Source organism: Osmerus mordax, chromosome 12 (genome assembly GCF_038355195.1).
Source record: "Osmerus mordax isolate fOsmMor3 chromosome 12, fOsmMor3.pri, whole genome shotgun sequence".
Taxonomy (NCBI): Eukaryota; Metazoa; Chordata; class Actinopteri; order Osmeriformes; family Osmeridae; genus Osmerus; species Osmerus mordax.
In genome coordinates, this window is record NC_090061.1 from 4,785,466 (window position 1) to 4,810,598 (window position 25,133).

The following is a 25,133-nucleotide window of genomic DNA, read 5'->3' on the forward strand; positions in this document are numbered from 1 at the left end:
TCCTCTCCTCTCCCCCCACTCCCTCCTCCCCCTCGCTCCCTTTCGCCTCAGTCTAAATTAGATCTAACAAGTGTTTCCGGCAGAGGGTGTAGACCTGTTGCTGTAGGGGACCTGTCAGAACAGAGCTTTCTCTGTACGGAAACCTTTTTGGTCCAGAAATACGAGAGCTTTTTCCTCTTTTTTTGGACTTTCTATTCTACCTTTTTTGACCACTTGACATTTTGTGCTAAATTATACATTCTTGTGCTGCATGGCCTTTCTTGTTCTTTAGGTACATTTGACTCAGATGCATATATATATTTAATCATCCATCAGTATGTGTAGCATGAACCAGGCACATTTCCACATCAACCTCTCTCTTTCAGTATTTTGACATCCTTCTACTTTCTCTCCCTCTGCAACATCTCTTGAAGGATTCACTGTTCACCCCAGGTTCATTTAAAGCAAACTGGTTGTGAAAAGGCTTTAGCATGCCATCAATTCTTTAGGTTTCAAGGCAAAGTTTGGCAATGCATTCAACTGATTAGTTCAGGCTATGGAGACATGATAGGATCAGGACCTGTTCACCTCCTTAATTCTGTAGACTGTACGCACTAAAGTAGAGTTCCCAAATCACCAATTACTTCTTACATTTGCTACGATGCCTACTCCATTCTACAACAATTCTACAAGAAATCCAACCTGGCTCACTTACATTAATGGATCCCTCTTAAGTACAAAGTTCATTTTTCAAAAAACGTGGGATTGAGTTTGACATATATCTGCCAAACAGATTTTTTTTAGATTATCTTGGTGGCGAAGATACAAAACTTTCCCACCACACATTAGCCAGCTATACTGCAGTCCATATGTACCTCTGTGGCCGATCTCCACTCTTCAGATCTGGAAACAGACCCAAGCCTAAGTGAGACTCACTGGAGGGTGAAAACTCAAGCACCACTAATGGCAGCTCTGGAAAAGAATGCCAGTCATGGGTATCGTTCAGAAAACTCGATTTATTTGGTCACCACGGGTTCATTGTGGATGACTCACACTTTGAGCATGTCCTCCCGTCAGGTCTGGACTGGGACTGAAAAACGGCCAGGGAATTTGAAACGCAGACCGGCCCACGACCGTGTATTATTATATTTTTTGTTGCATTATGCTGCGGCCGTTTGACCAGCCATTGGGGAAATCTCCCGACTCTCCCGACGGCCAGTCTGACCCTGCCTCCCATGATTGGGTTGGCAAGTCAGTATGAAATGCATGTTGCAGAAAGCTGGAGCAGAATATAATCTAATAAATATGGAAGATAATTTAGTGAAATTTGTGAAGGAGTTTAGAATTTAATAATTTTGAAGAGCCATTACCTTCATCAAAGTGTTATTTAAATTGCAAGTCGAAATGTAAAATCCGACATCAACAGGATGTAGCGACAGACTCTTCTTCTCTGGTTCTTTCAGTAACCTGCTGTCCAACCCTTATGTGTGTGACTGCCACCTGGCCTGGCTGGGCCTCTGGCTGAAGAAGACCAGGGTGGTGAGTGGGAACCCTCGCTGCCAGAAGCCCGGCTTCCTCAAGGAGATCCCCATCCAGGATGTGGCTACGCCTGACTTCACCTGTGACGGTAGGACACGCTCACACACACCTGACGTTCACGCTCACACACACCTGCCGTTCACGCTCACACACATCTGACGTTCACGCTCACAAACACCTGACGTTCACGCTCACACACACCTGACGTTCACACACACCTGACGTTCACGCTCACACACACCTGACGTTCACGCTCACACACATCTGCCGTTCACACTCACACACACACCTGACGTTCACGCTCACACACACCTGACGTTCACGCTCACACACACCTGACGTTCACGCTCACACACACCTGACGTTCACGCTCACACACACCTGACGTTCACGCTCACACACACCTGCCGTTCACGCTCACACACACCTGACGTTCACGCTCACACACACCTGACGTTCACGCTCACACACACCTGACGTTCACACACACCTGACGTTCACGCTCACACACACCTGCCGTTCTGTCACAATTAACCTCCTTCTCTTCTGGAAAAAAAACCTGTTACACATGAATATTGTCTTCAATATGTATATTTTTTTCTCATCTGTATATATGTGTGGGGGTGTGAAAGTGCAATGTTAAAATAATGTTTGGTGAGTCTTTTCCTTTCATTATTTCTTTAAAATGTTACTTTCAATTTTTGTTGTGCTTTCAGCTTTTGCCCAGTACCACACATGATGTCATTCTCCCAGATAAACACACGTACAGCTCATGCACACACACCGAGACGCATCATCTCACATTAATGTGTGTTTTCCTGTTTCCATATTGCCATGATCGTAATGGTGTTGAACCATGGCCAATTTAGTTTTATTATTACGAAAGCAAGCATTATAGCAATGAAAACAGGCAATTGTGTAGTAAAATGTACTTACACACTCACACATTTAACACATATACACAATGGCAGAGCCAGTGACTTTACCGTAAAGTTGAACTCCAGAACGGAAACGTGGTTTGGCTTCTATCAGGTCGAGGTTTCTCTTCTCCCTCTCTCTTCCCTCTCTCTCTTTCTTTCTCTCTGCATTCATCAACTCTAGGATAAAGTACTGACTAGGGACTTTCATTAAAATGAACAGGCACAGATTAACAATTGAACACATTATGTTGTCAACCTATTTCTCTTGTGAAGGATTGTAATTTTTTTTTTTGCTAGCAGCCCACAGACTGTAGGTCACAGTCTGTTTTATTAGCCCTCAATGCTAAATGCTAAGTATACTGGGGTGGGCGGTTAGGAAGGCGTGGTTAGGTCATTCTGTATCTTTTAGTCTCACAGTCCTAACCGCTGTAGACACAGTGACACTGAAGCAGTCTATTTATAGAGCTCCTAAATTACACTTAAGTTGTTGGAGGGCAGAGAGGGGAAAGGAAAGTTAATTTGATTTGCAGGAAGATATTTGGCGGTGTTCTAAAGTCCTCCAATCGCCAGTGTAAAGTCAGTCGACCACTGACACACACGCGCACACCTGAACGTCCAGCTCCGGCCTGAGAGCACGGTTGGGTTTTGGTTGGACCCAATCATAGTCTTCATTACCTTCCTTCATGTCTTCATTCCTGGTTCTTTTTGATCTGGGGCTGCACATTTCTGGCTTGGTTGTGTGGCTGGGTAGATGTTGTTGTCAGCACAGAGCTGTTTTCAGCACCCCTTCTCACTGATTATAACTGTGAGGATCAGAGGGACATCAAACAACGCTAAGTACCAGAGTGACTGGACGCCCCCTCGTCCTGCACTGTACCTCATTTACATTCTTGTTTTATCGCTTCATTTGTCCCCCCCCCCTTTCCCTGTCTCTCTCTCTCTCATCACCCTCCTCTCTCTCCCCCTCTTTTACTCTCTCCACCTCCCTCTCCCTTTTCTCTCTCGCCCTCTCTTTCTTGTCCCCCTCTCTCTCTTTCCCCGCTCTCTCTCTCTTATTACGCCACTCCCCTCTCTGTCTCTCCCTTCCGCTCCCTCGCTCTCTCTCCCTCCGTCTCTCTTCCTCTGTACAGGAACAGAGGAGAATGTCTGCCTGCCCCTGTCTCACTGCCCGGAGGGATGCACGTGCTCCGAGACAGTGGTGCGCTGCAGTAACAGAGGGCTGCGTACTCTGCCCAAGGGTATCCCCAAGGATACTACGGAGCTGTGAGTCACACACACACATGCACATGCACACGCTTACAGATATAGGCATAGGCACCCATGCATAGAAAAACTGATGAGCCTTAACACAAAGTGCACACACACACACACCCCGAATCTGTAAATGTTGCACATATCCAGATGGTCCCAACATAGACACACACATTTAGGCACACAAACTCCCCAGTCCCCCAGCCTGCCTGTGTCAAGCTCACCCATTATGGAAATGTGTGGCCGTCCTCAGGGCTGCCGTCTGACATTCTGAGAAGGTCTGCATGTCTCCAATAGATTTAAGGAGAGCTTCTATTTCACATTGCTGAGGAATCCAGAGCTACCCAAATCCCTCGACCTTAGAGGGTGGAGCGTGTCACTGAGCCATGGGGCTGTGTGTGTGGTGTGTGTGTGTGGTGTGTGTGTGCGTGTGTGCGTGCGTGTGCCGGTGTGCAGGCGGGCAGGTCTGTGTGGGTTTGTGATAGATGTTTGTCATCACCAAATGGTAAAGGGGTCAGAGGAGCAGGAGAGGGCATGACCCAACACACACACCAAACACGCTCCCTCTCACACACACCAAACACTCTGTCTCTTCGTTTCTCTCACACGCACAGAAAAAGACCAGAGAAAGTTTGTTGGGTGTCCTCCCTTGCCCCTCTAACCAGTGAAGAGAGAGAGAATGTGGTTCCAGGACAGTAAAAAGAAGCGATGATGCCTGAAAGCGGCAGAGACCGGGGGGGGGGGGGGGACAGGGAAGGCAAAATAGCCGAAAGAGGGATGACATGGGATTGGCAGTAAGATACATGGAGAACAGAAGAGAGGAAAGGTTAGAAGACACACACACTCACACACACATACACACTCTCGTTACTGAAGCAGTCACACAGCTCTGCTTCGCTCCAGGATCCATACAGTAGTGCTGATTAGCTATCGATTAGCTGCTGACCCCACACTAAATCATGCTTCTTATGATGACCCCAGAGTGACCTCCCATAGAACGCTGCTCTGCCAGAAACGAGGCTCCACTCGACAGCAGAATGGTTATGGGCTCTTTTGACAGCCCGGAGGAGGAAGAGGAGATGGAGAGGAGGAGTGATTGTGTGTTTGCTGTGCTCATGCGTGTGTGAGTGAGTGAGTGTGTGTGTGTGTGTGTGTGTATGCAGGCTTGTGTGCTCCAGTATGACTTCAGCTTTCCTTCTTAATCCAGATACCTGGAAGGTAACCTCCTGACCACTGTCCCCAAAGAACTGTCCTCTCTCAAACAACTGTCTCTCATGTGAGTATTGTACTGCGGACCCAACTGCATTACAAGCAGAAGTACAAACTAAAGAATTACAGTTAATAATACTTAATTTGATTGTGTTTTATGGATATGCTGTTTTAAGACAGGGCTCAGCTTTACATCATCAAATCTACCATTCCAATTTACAGTTTTTGAAACGGCAGCTGTATTTTTATTGAGAGTCAGACTTGTATGTTCAGTAATATCACAGTGTGTGTGTGTCTTTGAATGTTTTTTAAAGTCTGACTGTTAGGTTCAGGAATATCACAGTTTGTGTGTGTGTGTTTTCTTCCACAGGGACCTGAGCAACAACAGCATCAGCTCAGTGGCTGCTCTCACCTTCTCCAACATGACTCAGCTCGCTACGCTGTGAGTTACCATGACAACGTGACACTGCCGACCAATCACAGCCGCAGAAGGGCAGGACGGGGGCTGGCATCTGTGTTTGTGTTTCTCCCAAGTAAAATTAACCTTTTCACGTCTCCTGTCTGGTGCTATCGCAGGATACTGAGCTACAACCAGATTCGTTGCATTCCCGTCCACGCCTTCGACGGCCTCAAGTCCCTCCGACTGCTGTGAGAAAACAACTTTCATCCCTCTCTCCTCCTCCCCCTCCCCCCCTCTCTCTGTTTCTTTTCTCTTTCCTCTCTCCGCCCTGTGCGGCGTGTGATAAATGGCCTCTCTGCCTCTCAGCTTTCAAGTCATCCATCTTGGTGTCCACCCCCTGCTCCACAACAGCTCCAGATAAATAAAACATAGGTCTGCCAGGCCAGGTTGGGCTTCCTGTGGGCCACCCAGACACAGCCAGGCCAGCCTCTTATTAACCTGGAGCAACAGAGACCGCTCAAACCTGGCAGCCGTGAGCCACAGGAGCTGGGACAGAACCGGTCACCTGTGCCTGCCTACAGGTGGTCCCATTGACACATGGTTTAGGGAAGGCAGGAAGAATAGCAGACCGGATGTGTTGGTATGTGATGTGTGTGTGTGTGTGTGTGTGTGTGTAAGAGACTGCTGCTGTGCAGTGCTCTGAATGACATCTCAGAGACTGGGATTGTGTTGGTAGTTCAAGCTGCCTTCAGACAGAATAGCCTCATAGCCTTCCAAAGGTCAGAAACCTCTCTGATTCTGATCTCTGTCATCATCTTCACTCTCTCACACACACACACACATACCCACACACTAACTCTCCTTTGTTTTCTGTCTCGTTCAGGACGCTCCACGGAAACGACCTTTCAACCATACCAGAAGGAGCCTTCAACCACCTGACATCTCTGTCTCATCTGTGAGTGTGGTCCTTCATGCATGTGTGTGAGCTACACTGGACAGTGTGTGTGTGTGTGAGTGTGTGTGTGTGTGGGGGGGGGAATGGGTATGCGTGTATATATCTTGGATAGGGCTGCAAGTTTGTGTACTGTGTGTCCTTTGTTTTTGCACGTACATGACTTCCTGTGTGTGTGTGCCTGCGTGTGTGTGTGTGTGTGTGTCATCAACATTCATAAAGGATAACGGAACGTCAGACATTTACATTTAGCAGACGCTCTTATCCAGAGCGACTTACAGTAAGTACAGGGACATTCCCCGAGGCAAGTAGGGTGAAGTGCCTTGCCCATGGACACAACGTTAGTTGGCATGACCTGGAATCGAACTGGCAACCTTCGGATTACCAGCCCGATTCCCTCACCGCTCAGCCACCAGACGCCTCCTTTTCAACTGTGTTCAGAAAGCCAGGGTGTCAGAGACAGAGAGGCTAGCCACAGAACACTGGTGTGTTGGGGAGAGAGACAGAGAGGCTAGCCACAGAACACTGGTGTGTTGGGGAGAGAGACAGAGAGGCTAGCCACAGAACACTGGTGTGTTGGGGAGAGAGACAGAGAGGCTAGCCACAGAACACTGGTGTGTTGGGGAGAGAGACAGAGAGGCTAGCCACAGAACACGGGTGTGTTGGGGAGAGAGACAGAGAGGCTAGCCACAGAACACTGGTGTGTTGGGGAGGGAGACAGAGAGGCTAGCCACAGAACACTGGTGTGTTGGGGAGAGAGACAGAGAGGCTAGCCACAGAACACTGGTGTGTTGGGGAGAGAGACAGAGAGGCTAGCCACAGAACACTGGTGTGTTGGGGAGAGAGACAGAGAGGCTAGCCACAGAACACTGGTGTGTTGGGGAGAGAGTAGGAGGCCCCTCAGAAACCTCCCCCCTTTTTATGACCTCTGCTAGGCATTCAGCGTGGGCTGAGGTCTATGAAGTCTACTGGACCCGCATGTGGGCCCAAGTATCTCAGCCCTGCCTTGACAACATCAGCAGCCGTTAGCATGCAGGCTGCATAGAGAGAAGACCTGTTCCTCCAAAGGACACATGTTCTTTTGTATGTGAACTTCCGTGGTTCTAAGGGCTTTAGTCTTCCTTTCACTGACATCTTCAGCATTCTACTGCATCTTTTTTTATCCTTTATTTGAAGAATGAGATATGTTTCCAAATTGAACTGCTATGTTAATACAGGACAATCACAGTTAAATTAGAGTGATGAAATCAGTCATCACTTTCTCACATCTCAAACCAAATTTGTGAGAATCAGGCTTCCACTACACATTTAATATATTCCACGCTGTATATAGTGTCTACTATATACAGTATATAGAGCTAGCCTTCTGTACCCAGAAGGGTAGCTCAGGACCCTCTCCTCCTGTCAAGTATAGCAGCATCTATCAGCCCCAAAACAAACTCACAATCCACATCTCACGATGGTCTTGAACAACGTCTGTCTGTTGTTTCTCCATAGTGCCCTGGGGGCCAACCCTCTGTACTGCAACTGTGACCTGCGCTGGCTCTCCCAGTGGGTGAAGGCGGGCTTCAAAGAGCCTGGCATCGCCCGCTGCACCGGACCCCCCGACATGGCCGACCGTCTCCTCCTCACCACCCCCCTCAACCGCTTCCAGTGCAAGGGTGAGGACGCTCTCCCTTCTCCCTGCTTTTCTCTTCTCTCCCTCCCTTCTCTCTCTCTCTCTCTCTCTCGTTCTTTCCATTTTTCAGCAGGTGGCATCAGAAAGTGTCAGCAGTGGTCGTCAGTTCTCTCCTTTCTTGTTCCCCTCTTTCCTTCTCTTCTGTCACCTGTCTGTCATCTGTTCCCTGTTTCCCTTCTCGATGGCGTCCTGTCAACAGAAAATCCCAGCTGACCTGGACGGCCGTCAGCCCCCTGTAACCTTGCATGCCAGGCCCCTCTGATCTGGGATTAAGATCAGATTAGGGCAGATTAAGGATTCCAAATTGGGGATTTAACAGGTTTTAAAATAGTGCTGAGGGTAAGAGAGAGTGGATGGAAGGGGCCTTTGTAACTCCCAAAATCACTCATCTTCTGTCTGTCTTTTTTCTACTGCTCTGTTTCTCTCTCTCTCTCGCTCTCTGTCCCTCTCTCTCTCCCTTCCCTCTCCCTCTCCCTCTCTCTCTCCCTCTCCCTTCCCTCTCTTTCTCTCTCTCTCTCTCTCTCTCTCTCTCTCTCTCTCCCCCCCACTGCAGGTCCAGTAGATATTAACCTGATGTCCAAGTGTGCCCCCTGCTTGGCTGGTCCTTGTCAGAACAATGGGACCTGTGTCAGTGATGTGATGGGCTCCTACCACTGCACCTGCCCCTTTGGTTACAAGGTGAGAAGATGTACACACAGCTAGCTTGCAGCGCCGCACACACTCTCTTCTGGAGCCATCTTACGTGAACTCTCACCTCCAGTTATGTACAGAGGTACAGCTATGTATGCTGGTCCCTGCGGTGCATATGCACGCGCACACACACACACACACAAATGGCCATCCTAGTGTTTAAGCCTACTGTATTAGCATCCCCCATTTACGGTCATGCATTATACATTTTTTGCAGGTCAATGTAGAAATAATTTCGACCGTTAGAGTTGAGGTATTGAATAGGGACCGAAATGGGGTTAAGATAACTGGTAAAGTGCTGTCATCAGTAAAAGTCACCGAGATCCACTCAAGGTGGCATTAGCATACATGGATCCACGATCTGTGAGAATGTGTGTGTGTGTGTGTGTGCGCAGGCATGAGTGTCAGTGTGCGTCATCTGCCAGATCATTACTCTTGTGTTTGCCTATGGGTTTCCTGTCAGCCTTGTGCTCCAGAGCACCTGATAACAGCTTAACCTCCACAATCCAACAGGGGTGAACCTGGCCTCTCTTTTTAATTAAAATGTCTGCACCCAAGGTTAATGTGTAAGTGTGTATCTGTTCGCACACGCGTGCGTGTGTGTGCTGTGCGTGTCGGGGACTGACAGGGAAGATATGACTTGGGTGGCGTTTCCCCTCGTTCAACAATGTGCGTGTGCGTCTTAGGGAAGAAATACGTCTGACAATGTAAATGTGTGTTCTCTTTGTCTCGTCTGCCGCTGTGGGGAACACATCTTTAAAACTGTGGAGAATAAAAATGAAAAGGAGAAATAGAGAGCATTTGATCAGAGCAAAGGGGGAACATTGGTCCCTTTGTTTTAAACCATAGCGGGGGATTCAGAAGGTCTCCGGAGTCGAGTTGATACAGTTTCTTGATGAAAAGTGTAAATTAAGAAAACACACCAGTCTGAAATGTGGATTTAAAAAGGGTGGTGTAGCTTCAAATGGGCTGTGGTGCTTCTGAAGTCTCAGACTGGCACCCAGGGTGGATGTCAGCCATCCACAGCTGGTGGCTTCACAAGTCTGTGTTTCTATATGACCCTCTATAGCAACCAGTGGATACATCATTCACCAGAAGAGATTTAGGGATTAAAAGAATGATCGTATAATACATTTTACTGCTTATATTTTCAAACCTAGTCTTGCCTAGTAGAAGAAAAAGAAAACCAGTCATGAAAACACAGACCATTTACTCAATATTCCCACTTATTTTCTTTTACATGTGTTGAAACAACTCAAAAGCAGACATATACAAAGCCTAGTCCTAAGTGGCCCTTTTGATGTCGAATCTGTTTTTTAGACTAGAACTTGCCTTGGTCTATGTCTGGGAATCTGATCAGTAGGACTGGCCGTGTTTTCCTGTCCCTGGTCTCCTGCAGGGTCAGAACTGTGAAGTGACCACCAACGCCTGCATCAGCCTACCCTGCACCAACGGAGGCACATGCCACCTCAAGCCTGAACAGGACACTTTCAGGTAACTGTTTTAGAATAATGTATAATGACATCTATATATCTAATGACATCTAATTCATCTAATAAATTCTTACGTTAACTTTGATGTAGATTCCTACCATCTAACCAGCCCAAAGTATCCAGGTCTCTGCTAGCTCACCAATGTGTCCTGTCCTTGTCCATTCTTCCATCACAAGCAGCTATGATACCCATTAGTCAAGTCTTCAGATGTACAGCCAGCAGGGCTAACAAAGGGACCATCTTAAACATTCTAGAATCCCTTCAGGATTGAGTTCTCCTCGGGCATAGTTCTCAAATTCTAACGTGTCTCCTTAAAGAGTCATTACGAAACCTCAAAACTGACCCCTAATCCACACTAGGCAGTCACACAGAACAATAAATATGTCCCATTTCTTTCGGAAAATCGTTTAAGACATTCCATTCAAGTCCAGATGCCCTCGGCAGCCCCGGGTTTGTACGCCCTGTGTCCCTCAGCACCTGAAGCCAGAGACTTGGTCATTTATGGGAATAAGAATATAGGTGGTTCTCCTGGCATTTGAAATTTGTAATGCAATCAGTGTCTGGGGATTCAATCACCCCAATTAGGTTTGGTTCTGCGAGATGGTCCTGTTTGACCCAGCGCAGAACACTATTCATCACGCCAAATGTCACATGAGGGAAATGCTAGACAGATCCAGAGGGTGACTTGTGACTTAAATATTGTACAGCCAACAATGAAGGATGGGCAGGAACTCAAGGGCTTAATCAGACTTTAGTGGGCAAAAATAATAACGGTTAGTATACGAGTTGAGGTCGCCTGCTCTCTCACTCCCGAGCTTGAAACTAATTTAGTTTCCTGAGATCCAGCCCCTTTCACTCTGCTCTATCCAATCACATCACCACAAAGCATAAACATTACGCACTATCAAAATAAAAGCCTCACATAAACATGACGCACTATCAAAATAAAAACCTCACAATATGATTGGGTTGCTTGTGCTGCTCTGTCTGTCTGTGACACCGTTCAGTGCCTGCCTGCCTGCCTGCCTGCCTGCCTGCCTGCCTGTCTGCTTGCCTGCCTGCCTGCCTGCCTGCCTGCCTGCCTGCCTGCCTGCCTGTCTGCTTGCCTGCCTGCCTGCCTGCCTGCCTGCCTGCCTGCCTGCCTGCCTGCCTGCCTGCCTGCCTGCTTGCCTGTCTGCCTGTCTGTAATCCTCTGTGCTCTCCTGCCTGCTTGCCAATCTATCTTTCTCTCTCTCCTCTCCTCTCCCTCCTCACCTCCATTGGCACAACCGCCCTGTGCACCCTTTGTATACAGCTACTCATCTTTCGTAGCAGACCATCACTGTAGAACATCACTGTACACCTGAGTGTGTGTCTGTGGATGACTCGGTCTTTATTCCATCCAACATCACAAAACACAACGCAGAGAACCAACCCCCTGGCTGGCAGCACAGAGGCGCTGCCAGGATGTTCCAGCTACTGTCCAGTTGAATTAATAGTCGACCTAGTTCCACACTGGAACGCGGTGTCACTCTGCACGGGCTGGCGAGCCGGCGAGCAGACGGGTGGAGGGAGATAAGTCAGAAGGCCGTGCGTGCATCAGAGGTCACACGCTTATCAGACGCCCGGCCACCTTTGAAGCGTTGGCCGCTGATTGGCCGCCGCCTGTCTGTGATCGCCCTTTAAGGAGACGTCCAGAGAGACGAAGGGAGGAGAGGGAGAGTCAGAGTAGGGAGGGGGGGGGGAGTCCTGGAAAGAGTGAAGTCATGGCGTTGTCAGTTAAAGATGTTGGGGGCTCATCTCTATAGCTGTCACTCACTTCTCTCCTGCTTAGAAACCGGTTGGGGCCAGTTTATCCCAGCTGGATAGTCTCAGATTAGACGTGTCTCTGTCTCTGCTAAGTGCAGATATTCATATGGTTATTCCCTGTGGTTACGCACCTCTCTGTCTCTCTCTGATTCTCCCTCTCACTCGTTCACACACTCTATCTCTCCCTCCCTCTCTCTCTCTCCTAGTTGTGTGTGTCCTCCTGGGTTCGAGGGAGAGCGGTGTGACATCAACCCAGACGACTGTGAGGATAATGACTGTGAGAACAACTCCACTTGCGTGGACGGCATCAACAACTATACCTGCATCTGCCCACCCAACTACACTGGTAAGAACAACCCACATCACACCCAACTACACTGGTAAGAACAACCCACATCACACCCAACTACACTGGTAAGAACAACCCAGCACCCCCACATCACACCCAACTACACGCACAACACCTTCAAGTCCACCTGTTTAGATAGCAAGAACAGCTACACCCGCATTGGTCCTTCCAGTGCAGAGGTAAACTTAGCACACAGACATGCTCAGCTAGAACTACAAATCTGTCTGGACAAACACACCCTCCCATGAACGCTGTACATCGGCTGGATATAAAAGCATCTCTGAAGACCTAAAGTAGACTCGTAGAGCACTTTACTCATTGCATTACATACACCACCCACTGCAAGATAGAAGTCATGGGGAGAGTTTAATACTTCTACCACTACACCAGGCTTAAAACCTAATAACTGCATCCAGGTCAGCTTTGACAGTGAGTGAAACCCAAAACCTCTTTGCTCCAGAACTGCACACTTTAGCATAGCAAGGTCCTTTTAGAAATTCCATTGGGGAACCCAAAGACCGATATTTTCCCCTTCCCTATAATAGACGTTTTTTTTTTCCGCATTGACCTTAAACTGCTTCTTGGGGATGACAGTGCAATCACAGCGGAGCAGCAAGCCAAAAAGGGCACAGAATCAGCCAGGGAAGGGAAAACAGCCTGCACAGTCCACTGGGTTCAGCTCTAAAGTGCTGACTGGGGTGTTTTACGAGCGGGCGCCAAGCGGCGAGTTTTTGCGCACTGAGAGGCATGACTGACAGCCAGCTACTGCCCTCTGCTACGTGTCATGCTCCAGGTCCTCACAAGCTGGAGAGGACCTGTGAGGACGCTTCTGGATCCACATCATCCTCTTCATATAGGGACTGAAAACTAGGGGTGGGGGGGAGAAATCGATTCATGAGGTTGAGGGCGTAGGGGGTGGCCTATCACACAGGTCAGGGCACCGCACACAGTCTCGCCCAACTCTCTCTCTCTCTTGTAGTTTCTCTCTCGCTTTTTCTCCCCTGCTTTTTCTCTCTCCTTCTGTCACTCCCTTTTTCTTTTCATTCCCATGTAGTTGCCCATGTACAGTCCACCCAGAAGAGTGTTCTACAGAGTGTGGACGTATGTTAGTTTGTTTCAGTGTGAGAAAAATGGTCTCTGTAAATGAAAATGTATATTATCTCTCCCACTGTTTTCAACTGGTATGGTCTGATGAGTTGCATTCAAGCAGTCGTCTTGAAACATTAGATTGTTGCAATACATTGGCCATGGTCATAGCCCACATCTACCTTTTATTAAAACATGTTATTGTTTAAATACGGTTAGGGCTGTGATGGGATGAAATATGTTAGTCGGAGGCCGGAAAAAGTTGCACAACACTGGAAAAGGTTGACTTTGTTTATTAGACAAGCTCGGATCATGAGTGACTCCATGACAGAGTGGTCAGCATGAGTAAGGCAACCGGGCTCACAAACGTACTTCTATACAATGGACGGCCAAGTTCAAATACAGGGTGCACAGAACGTTTCCTTACATGGGCAACACATGGATACAGAAGAAAAGGCAGGTCAGGTGATAACAAAGTGTGTATCAGGCTGCAACAATGAGGTTGTTGGCTGATATAGTTGTGTTAAACACTCTTTTAACCTTTATATACTAACAGCTGTGAGAAAGGCAGCACAGAGCTGTTCTCAGTGAATAAAAGTGTGTGTGTGTGTGTGCCCACGCGCGTGTGTGTGGGTGCGCTTTGATGTAGATGAAGTGGTCTGGACCTCTGGTTATCAGAGGTTTGAGACAGTGACATCCATAAATCTTTTTTACTTCTCTTTTTTTCCTCCCCAACAGTATCTCTCATTTTTAAAGGCTGACAGTTAGAACATGGGAAAAGGTCAGCTCTCTTACCTCTCCCTGGTAGAATCGTTTGTTCTTCACTTCCCCCTATCTGACCAGCTAATGTCAAAAACTCTTTTTATATTAATAATGAAAAGCCTTTTTTCCCTCATATTGAATATGGTGCATTAACAATGGCATACTGTTTACTTCCCATGTTTTTCTGCAGGAGAGGTAGTGTAGGGGGAGAGGTCAATGTTTGGAAATTGCAAATAGGCATTGACGAGTGAAAAATGGGATGATTAGGATATTGATGAAATCAACTGTTGTTGAAAACTGAGTGAAATTGCGTTTGTTGCATCACTCTGCTATATTTTAAAGCCTTTGTATACATTTTCTTCTTTTTGTATCCATCCTTCATGACTGGTTGGGGCCACTTTATCACAGCAGAACAGTCTGTGTTACTGTGTGTGACTCCGAAATCTGATCCAACAATCCATGTGTTTATGTAAGCCCTCCGATAAAGAATGGTCATACCTAGTTAAACCTAACCCTCCTCCTGTCTTCCTCACTGCTTCTGCAGGTGACTTATGCGAGGAGGTGGTTGACCCCTGCCTGCCTGGATTTGACCCTTGCCAGCACGACTCCAAATGCATGCCCGTAACCAGGGGTTACAGGTGAGTAAGGGTCACAGCGCTAGGGCTTAAGGCGATTTTTCAATGTTTATTTTTAACGGTATCGTTTGTGAGCTTAGTTGTTCCTCGGGGCACCACTCTTACAGGGGTCTGACTAAAAATAGAGTGGACGTAATTCATTCGTGGAAGTTTGGGTACAGTTAAAAGGGGGTTTACAAGGAATGTTTCCACCAGGAATCCTTTGTTTCCGATGGGTACTTTACCCGTTGGCTGAAGTCAGTCATTCTGATGAGCTTCTGTTGAGATGTCTGATGTGTGTGTATGTGTGTGTGTGTGTGTGTGTGTTATCCTCGGCAGGTGTGAGTGCCTTCCTGGCTACGTGGGACAGCAGTGTGAGTTGGACTACAATGACTGTCTTGAAAACAAGTGTCAGCACAGGGCGGAGTGCGTGGACGCGGTCAACGGCTACACGTGCGTGTGTCTGGAAGGCTTCAGGTGAGCTTGACAAACGCTGTGGGTGCATGTGTGAACTGAGCCCGCAGCTACAGGTGACGCTCCCTGCGGCTCGGCACAGCTGGATGTGTGTGCTGTTCAGAACCAAAGGATTCCTCAACGGTGCCTTTACCTGATCTTAATTGAGCAGGAGCCAAGACGCGACGTAGCTAACTGTTGACCCCGCCCCTTCTCCCCTCAGCGGTCTGTTCTGCGAGAACCCGCCCCCCATGATCCTGCTCCAGACCAGCCCGTGCGACCAGGCCGAGTGTCAGAACGGGGCTCAGTGTCTGGTGCTGGAGGGGGAGCCTGTGTGTCGCTGTCTGCCTGGCTTCTTCGGCAAACACTGCCACAAGATGGTGACCATCCAGTTCCTGGGCAAGGACTCCTACGTGGAGTTGCCTAGTGACAAACTACGCCCCCTGACACACATCTCCCTCCAGGTACGACCCCCCATCAGCCCCGTAAGATGACCTTTGACCTTGTCTTCAAAAGGTTTGAAATGCTTTCTGCTGTCGATATTTTCCTCTTTTGCTTCAGCTTTAAATCACACTTTAAACAGACAATTGGCAGTTAGCATGATGTGTAAACTCACTTGTTGCTAATGGCAACACACAGACACAAACACACCCCTGCAAAAAAATCAAGGTTCCACTTACAGCGTATAATGTTGTACCCCTGGGACAGACTGAGAGGATTGTCTGGAGGAGAAACTAACGTATGACAAACTGCCACCCAATTAGTGTGTGTGTGCGCTCGTTTCTGAGTCAGCCTGTACTTGTCTGCAGGTCAGTCCACTGGATGGAGGGTGACATTATCAGAATGTCACCTTTTGTTGGCCCAGTGTGAGTTATGGCCGCCGGGGAGGGATCTGTTATGGTAATGTGGTGCCGGCGTGGCTGATATCGTTAGCGGTCGTCGTGAGAGAGCATGAGGCCACCGCTCGGCTACAAATTAGTCTGGTTTTTGGAGATGGAGGAGAAGGCCTGTGCTAATGTTAATTAAAAACACAGGGCTATAAATAGCGTGGACCATCTCAGATCTCCACATGCAAGACAGTGGGGGTTACTTTGATCGTGTCGTAGTCAGGAGCTAAGGAGCAGACACGGCCATGTCTGGCTCTGTCTGACTATTGTTCCATATGGATGATCTGCTAAAGTTCTAAGACCGGGAGCACTATATCAATCGCAACTTTGTTCATGTGAAGTAACTGCTTAGCGTTAGGTGTTTATGTTTAAGTAGGCGGATGGTGTTTTAGTTGGGAGGGTTCTATAGGAGTATTCTTGTCAGCAGGACTATAGAACATGTACATCGCTCAACACAAATCAGATGCTGTAGCGTGGAAACACATTCCAATTCACTAAAAACATGATCCATGTGTCTCATAAATAAATGTCTGTATAGATAAAAAATGAAATATTTTCACATAAAGCCAAACGCGTCAAGTTTGCACGTCGTCCTTCAGAACAAGCAGAGCCCGCTGCTGACGGCTCCTCCCCTAGGATTCGTTTGCAAGTGGAGTCGCTGGCTAAACCCTAAGTGCTTCTTCCCAAAGCAGTATTTTCGTCTCCTGTTTGAAAGAAATCTTAGTTGATATCCAACACCTGCGTTTTCCCAGCGCCTGGTCAGTCCGGGTCAAGCCAGAGCTTCTCGTTGGTGCCCACTTCAAGCCGAGGAAAAAGTTAGACGAGTCTCACTGCATTCTGCCAAAACAAGGGCAAGCAAGGTCTCTCTCTCTCTTGTGTGGTTTAATCTGGCATGCTGAATGGTGAGTGTTAGGTGCTTAGCCCTGTGGCCCCTTTCCCACTTAATTAGCACACAGCTTAGTGTGTGTCAGGTTTAATGTGTGTGTGGGGGAAGTTTGAATTATTGTTTGAGTAAAACCTTTTCTAAGTGTATTCATTTAGCAAACGCGTTTATCCAAAGTGACATAAATGGGGCGGTTTGAACCCACAACCTCATTACCTGCAGTCAAATGCACTAACCACTGAGCTATACCCATCTCAATTAATACATATAAATCAATTATCATATGACATCTATGAATTATATGGTGTCCCCTGCATTTTATACTGGTGTAACTTTACACGATGAAATGAAATGCCTGCTTTATATATATGTCAGTGTGTGCCCGCTTTATGCAAAGAGCATAATATTTCTCTTTCTTTGTCTCTCTTTCCCTTCCTCTCCAGGTGGCTACAGATAAGGACAACGGTATTCTTCTCTACAAGGAGGATCGGGACCCTTTAGCTCTGGAGTTATACCAAGGACACATACGCCTGATCTATGACATCGGCAACTACCCCCCCACCACCGTCTACAGGTCAGCACATGTGCATACACACACACACCAAATCCTCTAACATTCCACTTTAGTTCACACATAAACACATTAAGGTCAAATATGGGAACTCCTATTCGAAAACACCCACGTCCATGATATTCAATATTCAAGGTATTTTTCTCTGTCTCTTTGAAACGTTCTCAACTATCCTCCAAAAACACTGCTTGTCAGAGTAGAAACCTCTCAAACAGCAGCTTGTATTCATCCCTCCTGCTAGACTGAGACCCTCCTAAGCCAGGTAAGCAACATGCAGCTTAGGCCGGCTCTCACTACGGCTGTAACCCTGCCCATCATAAATCCCAACACCAGGTTTGTCTGAGCTAGTATGTCAGGCTTGCTCGACGTGGCCAATCATTCAGATTCAAACACAAACACACACTGTGTGTAATACCCCCACACACACACACTGAGACGTGCACACAAACAAACATCAAGTGCAAGCTGAGTCTAAGCTCGGTGTAGCTAAACTCATAAACGCACAGAGTAGCACCTTCCTCGGATTGAACGTTTCGAACGAACACTTGCTCTCCTCTTCTCTCAAATAAGTATTGTTCTGTCACTTTCCATTGAGATTTTAGACCACCTGCCTCCTTCCTTATCCTTATCCTTAAAACATTCATTAAAAAAAAGATATTGCCTAATTTAGGTATGAAAGACACGGAAGCTGTAAAAGGTTATCTCGACAAGTAAACCTTGCCAGTCACTCCTATCTACTACATGTTAATGTATGCATGTAGAATACGTCTATTTCATTGACTGTATTGGAACCCAGTAGAGTAGCGTAGGGAGAGGAGCTGTGTCTACTGTACGCCTGGATCCAATCCATGGTTATTGATTATGTCTGTCTGTCTGCCATCTGACCTCTGTGTTCAGTAGTGGGGTGGGGATGAGTAAGGGGCCAGCGATACAACTGCAGCTCATCGATCCACTTGTCACAGACTAGGGTTTCCTGGTGTTGGATAACTGCAGTGTTTCCCCGAAGGACGCATGCCACATCTAAGTTGTACTCGAGGATTTTTAACTAGCTTTGCTTAGAAATGACCTTTCAGTCATTTTTGTTTTGTTTAGCCTGTACGGTTACTAAGATGTGGAAATATGAAAGCTGAAGTCCAACCTTTTTATTACGCTTTAATGACAATGACAAAGTGCACACTTGCACTGGGAATGGAGAAGGAGAGGGGAGACTGCAGAAGAAAACATGAAAAGTGAGAGAAAAAAGGGATAATGGAAAGAGGCAGGTGGTCTGAAAGCTGAAATGAAAGTGGCAGAGCCGACTTGTTTGTGCGAGAGGCAGTTAGGCATGTCAACCTGCCTAACGCTACTGAAAGCAACCGCCATGACAGTAATGCCATACTGTGTGCTAATGCGCTGCCCTTTACCCAAATGCCACAGTGATCCCTCCATTTGGTTAAGGGACCACGTCCCCTGTTACTCACCAGGGATGGACTGATCAATAGAGAGAGGGGGAGGAGGACGGTATAGAGAAAGGAGGAGAGGGAACTGAAGAGAGGAGAGGAGGAGAGAGATGAGTGGACAGAGAGGGAGAGCAGTGTGAATGTGGAGGGAGAGATGATGTACAGAAAGCAGAAGTGATGGGAGGTGGATTGGGGAAACAGGGATATTGATGAAAAGTGTGTTTTCCTCATAATAAGGAAGTCGGATCCTCACAGCAGCTATTCCATGACTGAAAAACCACCTTGCAACGCTAATGATCCATAAGGTTGCACAGAGCTAATGCTGATATCTGTCATTCGACATGCATTGCATGTTTCTCACACACAGACACACACACACGCATAAATATGACCTGTTAGCCTTAACAACCTTGTAGCAAACAACCAATGTTTGCTTAGCAAAACCAAATTTAGGTGACAGTTCAATCTGGAACTCCACTAGTCTGTCTGCACAACATCACTTCAAACCAGTCACTGCTAGAAAACCTTGTGAGCAAATGATAGCGAGAGGTTATTACATTTTTACAAACACAAACAGGGTGTACAGGCTGGGCCTGACGATCCACATGTAATTTCTCCAGATGGTAATTGTTTTGGGGTTTGTGTACCATGTAATTTATGACGTAGTTGGAGGGAAACAGAGATTCTGACTTGAAACTGACAGGAAATTGACTTTCTCCTGCGTACAAAGCAGGACATGAGGCGCTGTACCTGTGACGGCTCCCTGTTTGTTTTTATTGAATTTCGTAATGGGCTGCTTTACGTTAATACACAGGCTGCGCACACAAAGACCTGCCTCTGGAAACCCTCAGCTTGTCAAAACACACTAAAGCCCAATATAGGGCTTGGAGGGCTGGAGGCCTTGGGGGGCTGGAGGCCTTGGAGGGCTGGAGGCCTTGGAGGGCTGGAGGCCTTGGAGGGCTGGAGGCCTTGGAGGGCTGGAGGCCTTGGGGGGCTGGAGGCCTTGGAGGGCTGGAGGCCTTGGGGGGCTGGAGGGCTGGAGGGCTGGAGGCCTTGGGGGGCTGGAGGGCTGGAGGCCTTGGGAGGCTGGAGGGCTGGAGGCCTTGGGGGGCTGGAGGCCTTGGAGGCCTTGGGGGGCTGGAGGCCTTGGGGGGCTGGAGGCCTTGGGGGGCTGGAGGGCTGGAGGCCTTGGAGGGCTGCGCTGCACACTTCAGGTTTCTCCTCTGAAAACAAGGCTTCTTCTGCCCCTCAGTGGCCGATCGCTGCTCACCAATGAAGCTGTGCTCAACGTTTTCAGTTGACGCCTCGCCAGGATCATTAGAACCTTGTTGATTGTTGAGTATTTGGACAGAGAAAGAGATGAAAGTTTGCCTTAACAAATTCCTTATTTTTTTGTTGCTAAACACTATTTTTTTTAGAGTAGAACAGAAAGGCATAGTGAACTATTGGTGTAGGTTCATTATTAACTCTGCTGCAATATTTTGTGGAATTTTATAATAACTCCCAAACACACGTGTGTGCGCACGCACACACACACACATGCATACACACTCACACTCATCCGTGCCAAACCACTGTCTCTATTTGTTCGGAAGCTGCTTTTCTTCGTTCCAGATAAAACCTCACCAGCTGGGAGAATCTGACCCCAGTTTACCTCCCCCCCCCCCCTCTCTCACATGGGCTCTCTAAGGTCACAGGGTCAGCAAAGGTTGTGACTCCAGGCCACCGTAACGTCTCTCTCTGACAAAAACAAACGATTCCCCTGCAACCTCTGAGGCACTGAGCACAGCCCAGCAGCTTATCCAGAGAAATAAACTTGAACTTTGCCAAAGCATACTCCTTTATGGCCAAGCTCACTAAACTCCAAGTAACTCTAAACTCTGGTGGAAAAAAAAGCTGTTTTGTACCCAGAAGTGTGGGAACTGGATGTGTGCCAGTGCTGGTATTACTGGGTCTTTGTGAAACAGGGCCAAATTAATTTTGGTGAACAAAGAGTGAAGTCTTTTCATCTCTTATTTCTCTGCATTGTACAAATGTATTGTCACACTTTTCTTTCCATTTCCCTGTGTGTGTACGTACATGTGTGTGCCCGTGTGTGTGCGTGTATAATAGTGTGGAGTCAGTGAATGACGGCCTATTCCATACGGTGGAGCTGCTAATCCAGAACCACTCTCTAAGTCTGGTGGTGGACAACGGCGCCCCCAAGAGTCTGGGCAAGCTACTGCGCCAGCCCTCCATGGACCACAACACACAGCTCTACATTGGAGGTCAGCAACACCATGCACACCCGCAATTCTACATAAGCAGTAGGAAGGGTTAGGGTTAGCCTCCATTAAGACTAACCCGTTTCCTGTCTCACTCTCTCCACCCCTCTCTCCTGGCTCACTCTCTCAACCCCTCTCTCCTGTCTCACTCTCTCCACCCCTCTCTCCGGTCTCACTCTCTCCACCCCTCTCTCATGTCTCACTCTCTCCCTCTCTCTCCTGTCTCACTCTCTCCACCCATCTCTACTGTCTCACTCTCTCCACCCCTCTCACATGTCTCACTCTCTCATGTCTCACTCTCATGTCTCACTATCTCCACCTCTCTCCCCTGACTCACTCTCTACATCCCTCTCTCATGTCTCACTCTCTCCACCCCTCTCTCCTGGCTCACTCTCTCAACCCCTCTCTCCTGTCTCACTCTCTCCACCCCTCTCTCCAGGCGTGCCCTCCCAGGTTGTGGCGTCTGTCCTGCGCCCCAGCCCGGAGCGAAACCCACCCCTGTTCAACGGCTGCATCCACAACGTCCGCATCAACAGTGACCTCCAAGACCTGGGCGGGGTGGCGGGCCCCCGGGGGGCACAGGGGGCCCTGCCAGGGTGCCACTCCTGCAGCGTGTGTGCCCAGGGGGCCTGTCGGCAGGAGGGGGAGACAGGCGTCACCTGCGAGTGTCCCCCCGGGCGCACAGGAGTGCTGTGTGACCAGACGACCGCCCCCAGTCCCTGTCAGACCAGCAGGTAAGGGCGCTGTGCAGAAATATACTTTAAATACCAACTCACATACTAATGTACCAAATATTAACATACTCTATGCAGTACTACTGCACACTGCTCTATTATAAAGTATGAGCATGTTTTATTTACTTAAGTACACCTTACACACATTGAGGAAAGTAGGAAGAGAGAGTGAGGGAGTCACTGTTTTAAACTATAACTTTTAGACCCTTTTTTCCCCCAGATGTGTGCATGGTTTGTGTGTTCCCAAGGACTCATCCTACAGCTGCCAGTGTGCAGAGGGCTACTCTGGCCTGTACTGTGACAAGAGAGAAGAACCTCCAGCCTGCAGGGGGCACCACTGTGGCCATGGGGAGTGTAGGATGGCAGAGGGTGGGGAACCTGTGTGTTTCTGCCAGCCTGGCTACACTGGTCCTACTTGCGACGCAGGTGAGAACATTCACTCTCAGACATCCACATACAAACAACCTTCTGTAAAGGTGTGACACACACAAGCACACGTTAGTACACGCACTGGTCTTATCAGCAAGAGTTTGTGTGTGTGTGTGTGCGCGTGTGTGTGCGTGCTGTCCAGAGCTAACCTGTCAGGGCGAAGCGGTGCGAGAGGTCCTGAAGCGCCACCATCCGATGAAGACCTGCACGTCCACTACCAAGGTGCCCCGGGTGGAGTGCCCCCGTTCCTGTCATGAGGGACTGTGCTGTGGCCCTTCCAAAAGCCGCCGGCGGAAAGTCTCCTTCCGTTGTACGGACGGCTCCACCTACTCTGAGGAGATGGAGACCACCATGGAGTGTAGCTGCGCCAAATGTCCGTTGTAACACTGACGCTGCCGCCGCGCTGAGCACCGTGTCAGTCACCCATCACTGCAGAGAAAAAACCCCACCCCATTTCACAAACGCGAAAGTTTCAACAACAACAAAAAAGGGACCTGTCTTCTGTCGCTGCTCTGAGAGCGAGGGAAAAGAAAATATATTGTAAAATAAAAAACATAGAACTTATTTTTATTATGGCATTTGTTTTTGTTTTTAAGAAAATTAAAATAAAGAGAAGTGTTATGTTTTTATAAAATGGTGAAGTATAATGTTTCATATGAGAAGTTATTTTGTACCGTTAAAGAAAACACATGAAAAACAGATGCTAACGTTGCTTAAAGTATATGGAATCTATGTATAAATATAAATGTATACCCTAACCCATAGAGTTACAGTATTTACTAGCGTATTGCATGTGTGGGGGCAAAGGGAGAGAGATGGTAATGAAAGGACACTGATGCACAGTGGGCAATTGCAAAGATGCGAGGAAGAGTCTGCAAATTACCAGAGGACAAAGAAAGATGGCAGTCTTTGTTCTCATCGTACGGAAGCTTAAAGAATTCTACCACCACGATGCTAAGAGGAAAGCCAGCTTTTACAATGGACCTCAACTTTACCTGACAGCTACCTACTAGTGGATACAAACTCTTGTCCCTGAAACTCCTAAACGACTGTTGTCTATAATGTGCCATAGGATGTGCCTTCATAATGTTAGCCGTTTAATTCGCTGTTGTGCACCAGCGATTCCAAGATAGCTGTCACAAATATCCTCAAGTAGGCAACCATCTGTGGGTCGACAAAAAAAAATCTGTAGCACATTTGTAATAGCGAGTCTCGTCTATGCGGTTTCTCCTTCAGTATTACCGGTATCTGTTCAAAGACAAGAAATTCATTAAGCTTTACAGATGGAATTGTGAAATGTGCGTGCAATATGCAATGCATTTCTATTTGAAGGGTCGGTGACTTCACTGTCTTGGATGAATCCCAGCAGGATGACTGTTTTTAGACCACATGGCCAGGAGGGGGAGCCATATTTGGACTCATCCGTTATACCCGTCCTACTAACACTATTAATTCAGTAGCCTAGATGAAGACCAGAAGTTCTGTATAACAAGAAGTGAGGATTCTTGTCAGCAGATTCCTAACTTTATAATGTGTAAGGTAATTGTATTGATCTGGATGAATCTCCCGCCTCAAACACTAATGGATTGCGTCTGCCATGCCCAGACTCTACACAGCATCAATCATAATGCCTTGCAATCCAATTTATGAGTATTACGTTAGTTGTATTAGATGTTACAACAGACATGGAGCTTTTCTAAATAATGAGTTTGCGTGTGATGATAAATACTTATGTTGAATGTTGAAATTAAACTACCATGAAACTACCTCTTCCCATCTGTTTGGGTTTTTAGCTCCTATGTTGAATTCACAGCAAATGTTCTAATTGTCAGTTTCGAAAGGAAGTATGCCTATCACTGTCTCCAACTGGAGGAGATTCTTAGTATATAGTAATTATTTGCATAATATTTGGAACCCGCAGCATAATGGCCATAATCAAGCCATTATTCCACCTTCAAACACGTCTTCAACTTCGCCATTAATACTTTTTCCTGCGCATGCGGTCAAATCTGATGCTGGGAAAACTCGAAATATCTGGAATTTTCCCTTGTGTCTGAATGAAGTGCATTTGACCGACCGCAAGGTGGCACATGGAAGCACGTCACGTAACAGGAATGACTATCTTGTGGAACAACAAGATCCCGGAGGGAAACATTGCAGTGAGAAACCGTTTGATTGGAAACATTTTTACTTCTTCTTCACCATACAGCAGACGCTATAGACAAGAGCATTTATTACCGTTGGTAAATCTAATTTCACAACCAGCAATGTTATCAACAGAAGTTTGAAGGCCTACAACTGTTTTTACCCACGTGTTGACTTAGTGGCTTGTTAATGCTTTTTTTGCATCAATGTTTAAATTGTTTCATTTTGGTAAGGGAAATCTAATTGCAAACAGGAAAGCGTATCATATCTGTATCGTATTTGTGAGAGGGATATTTTGAACAGGTAGGCCTTCAAATCTCTGGAAAGCCTGTCAGGGAGCTTGAGACCACACCTTAATGCTTTGACTATACCCAGGATTAGTGAGAGGCTAAGATGGGCGTCTTGTGTCTGAGGGGGAGGGGCAGCCACCCCCTGAAAGCATGACCTTAAGGTCCAGTAGTTGGAATCTGCTATAGCAGTTTTCCTATAATTGAAAAAAAACCCTCTCCAGTCTTTTGAATTTGTCCAAAGATGGTAGAGCTTCAAGTGTATAGACTTTTGGTGTTTATTCCATAGCAAAGGTGAAGAACAAATGAAAACAGACTTTCAAGACCTGAA

General features: G+C 47.4%; 1 protein-coding gene across 1 annotated transcript in view; it reads left to right on the plus strand.

The window, feature by feature from the left end:
- slit3 (slit homolog 3 (Drosophila)) overlaps positions 1-24,136 on the plus strand; it is a 128,578-nt gene extending 104,442 nt beyond the window's left edge. The window contains 18 exon segments of the mRNA XM_067247126.1: positions 1,443-1,606; positions 3,569-3,701; positions 4,897-4,965; positions 5,269-5,340; positions 5,475-5,546; positions 6,182-6,253; positions 7,748-7,911; positions 8,482-8,606; positions 10,018-10,112; positions 12,106-12,245; positions 14,641-14,734; positions 15,050-15,187; positions 15,387-15,627; positions 17,377-17,507; positions 21,056-21,210; positions 21,647-21,941; positions 22,162-22,367; positions 22,513-24,136. Of these exon segments, the coding sequence (XP_067103227.1) occupies positions 1,443-1,606; positions 3,569-3,701; positions 4,897-4,965; positions 5,269-5,340; positions 5,475-5,546; positions 6,182-6,253; positions 7,748-7,911; positions 8,482-8,606; positions 10,018-10,112; positions 12,106-12,245; positions 14,641-14,734; positions 15,050-15,187; positions 15,387-15,627; positions 17,377-17,507; positions 21,056-21,210; positions 21,647-21,941; positions 22,162-22,367; positions 22,513-22,754 (2,608 nt within the window). The 3' untranslated portion in view covers positions 22,755-24,136.
- The last annotated feature ends 997 nt before the right edge of the window (positions 24,137-25,133 follow it).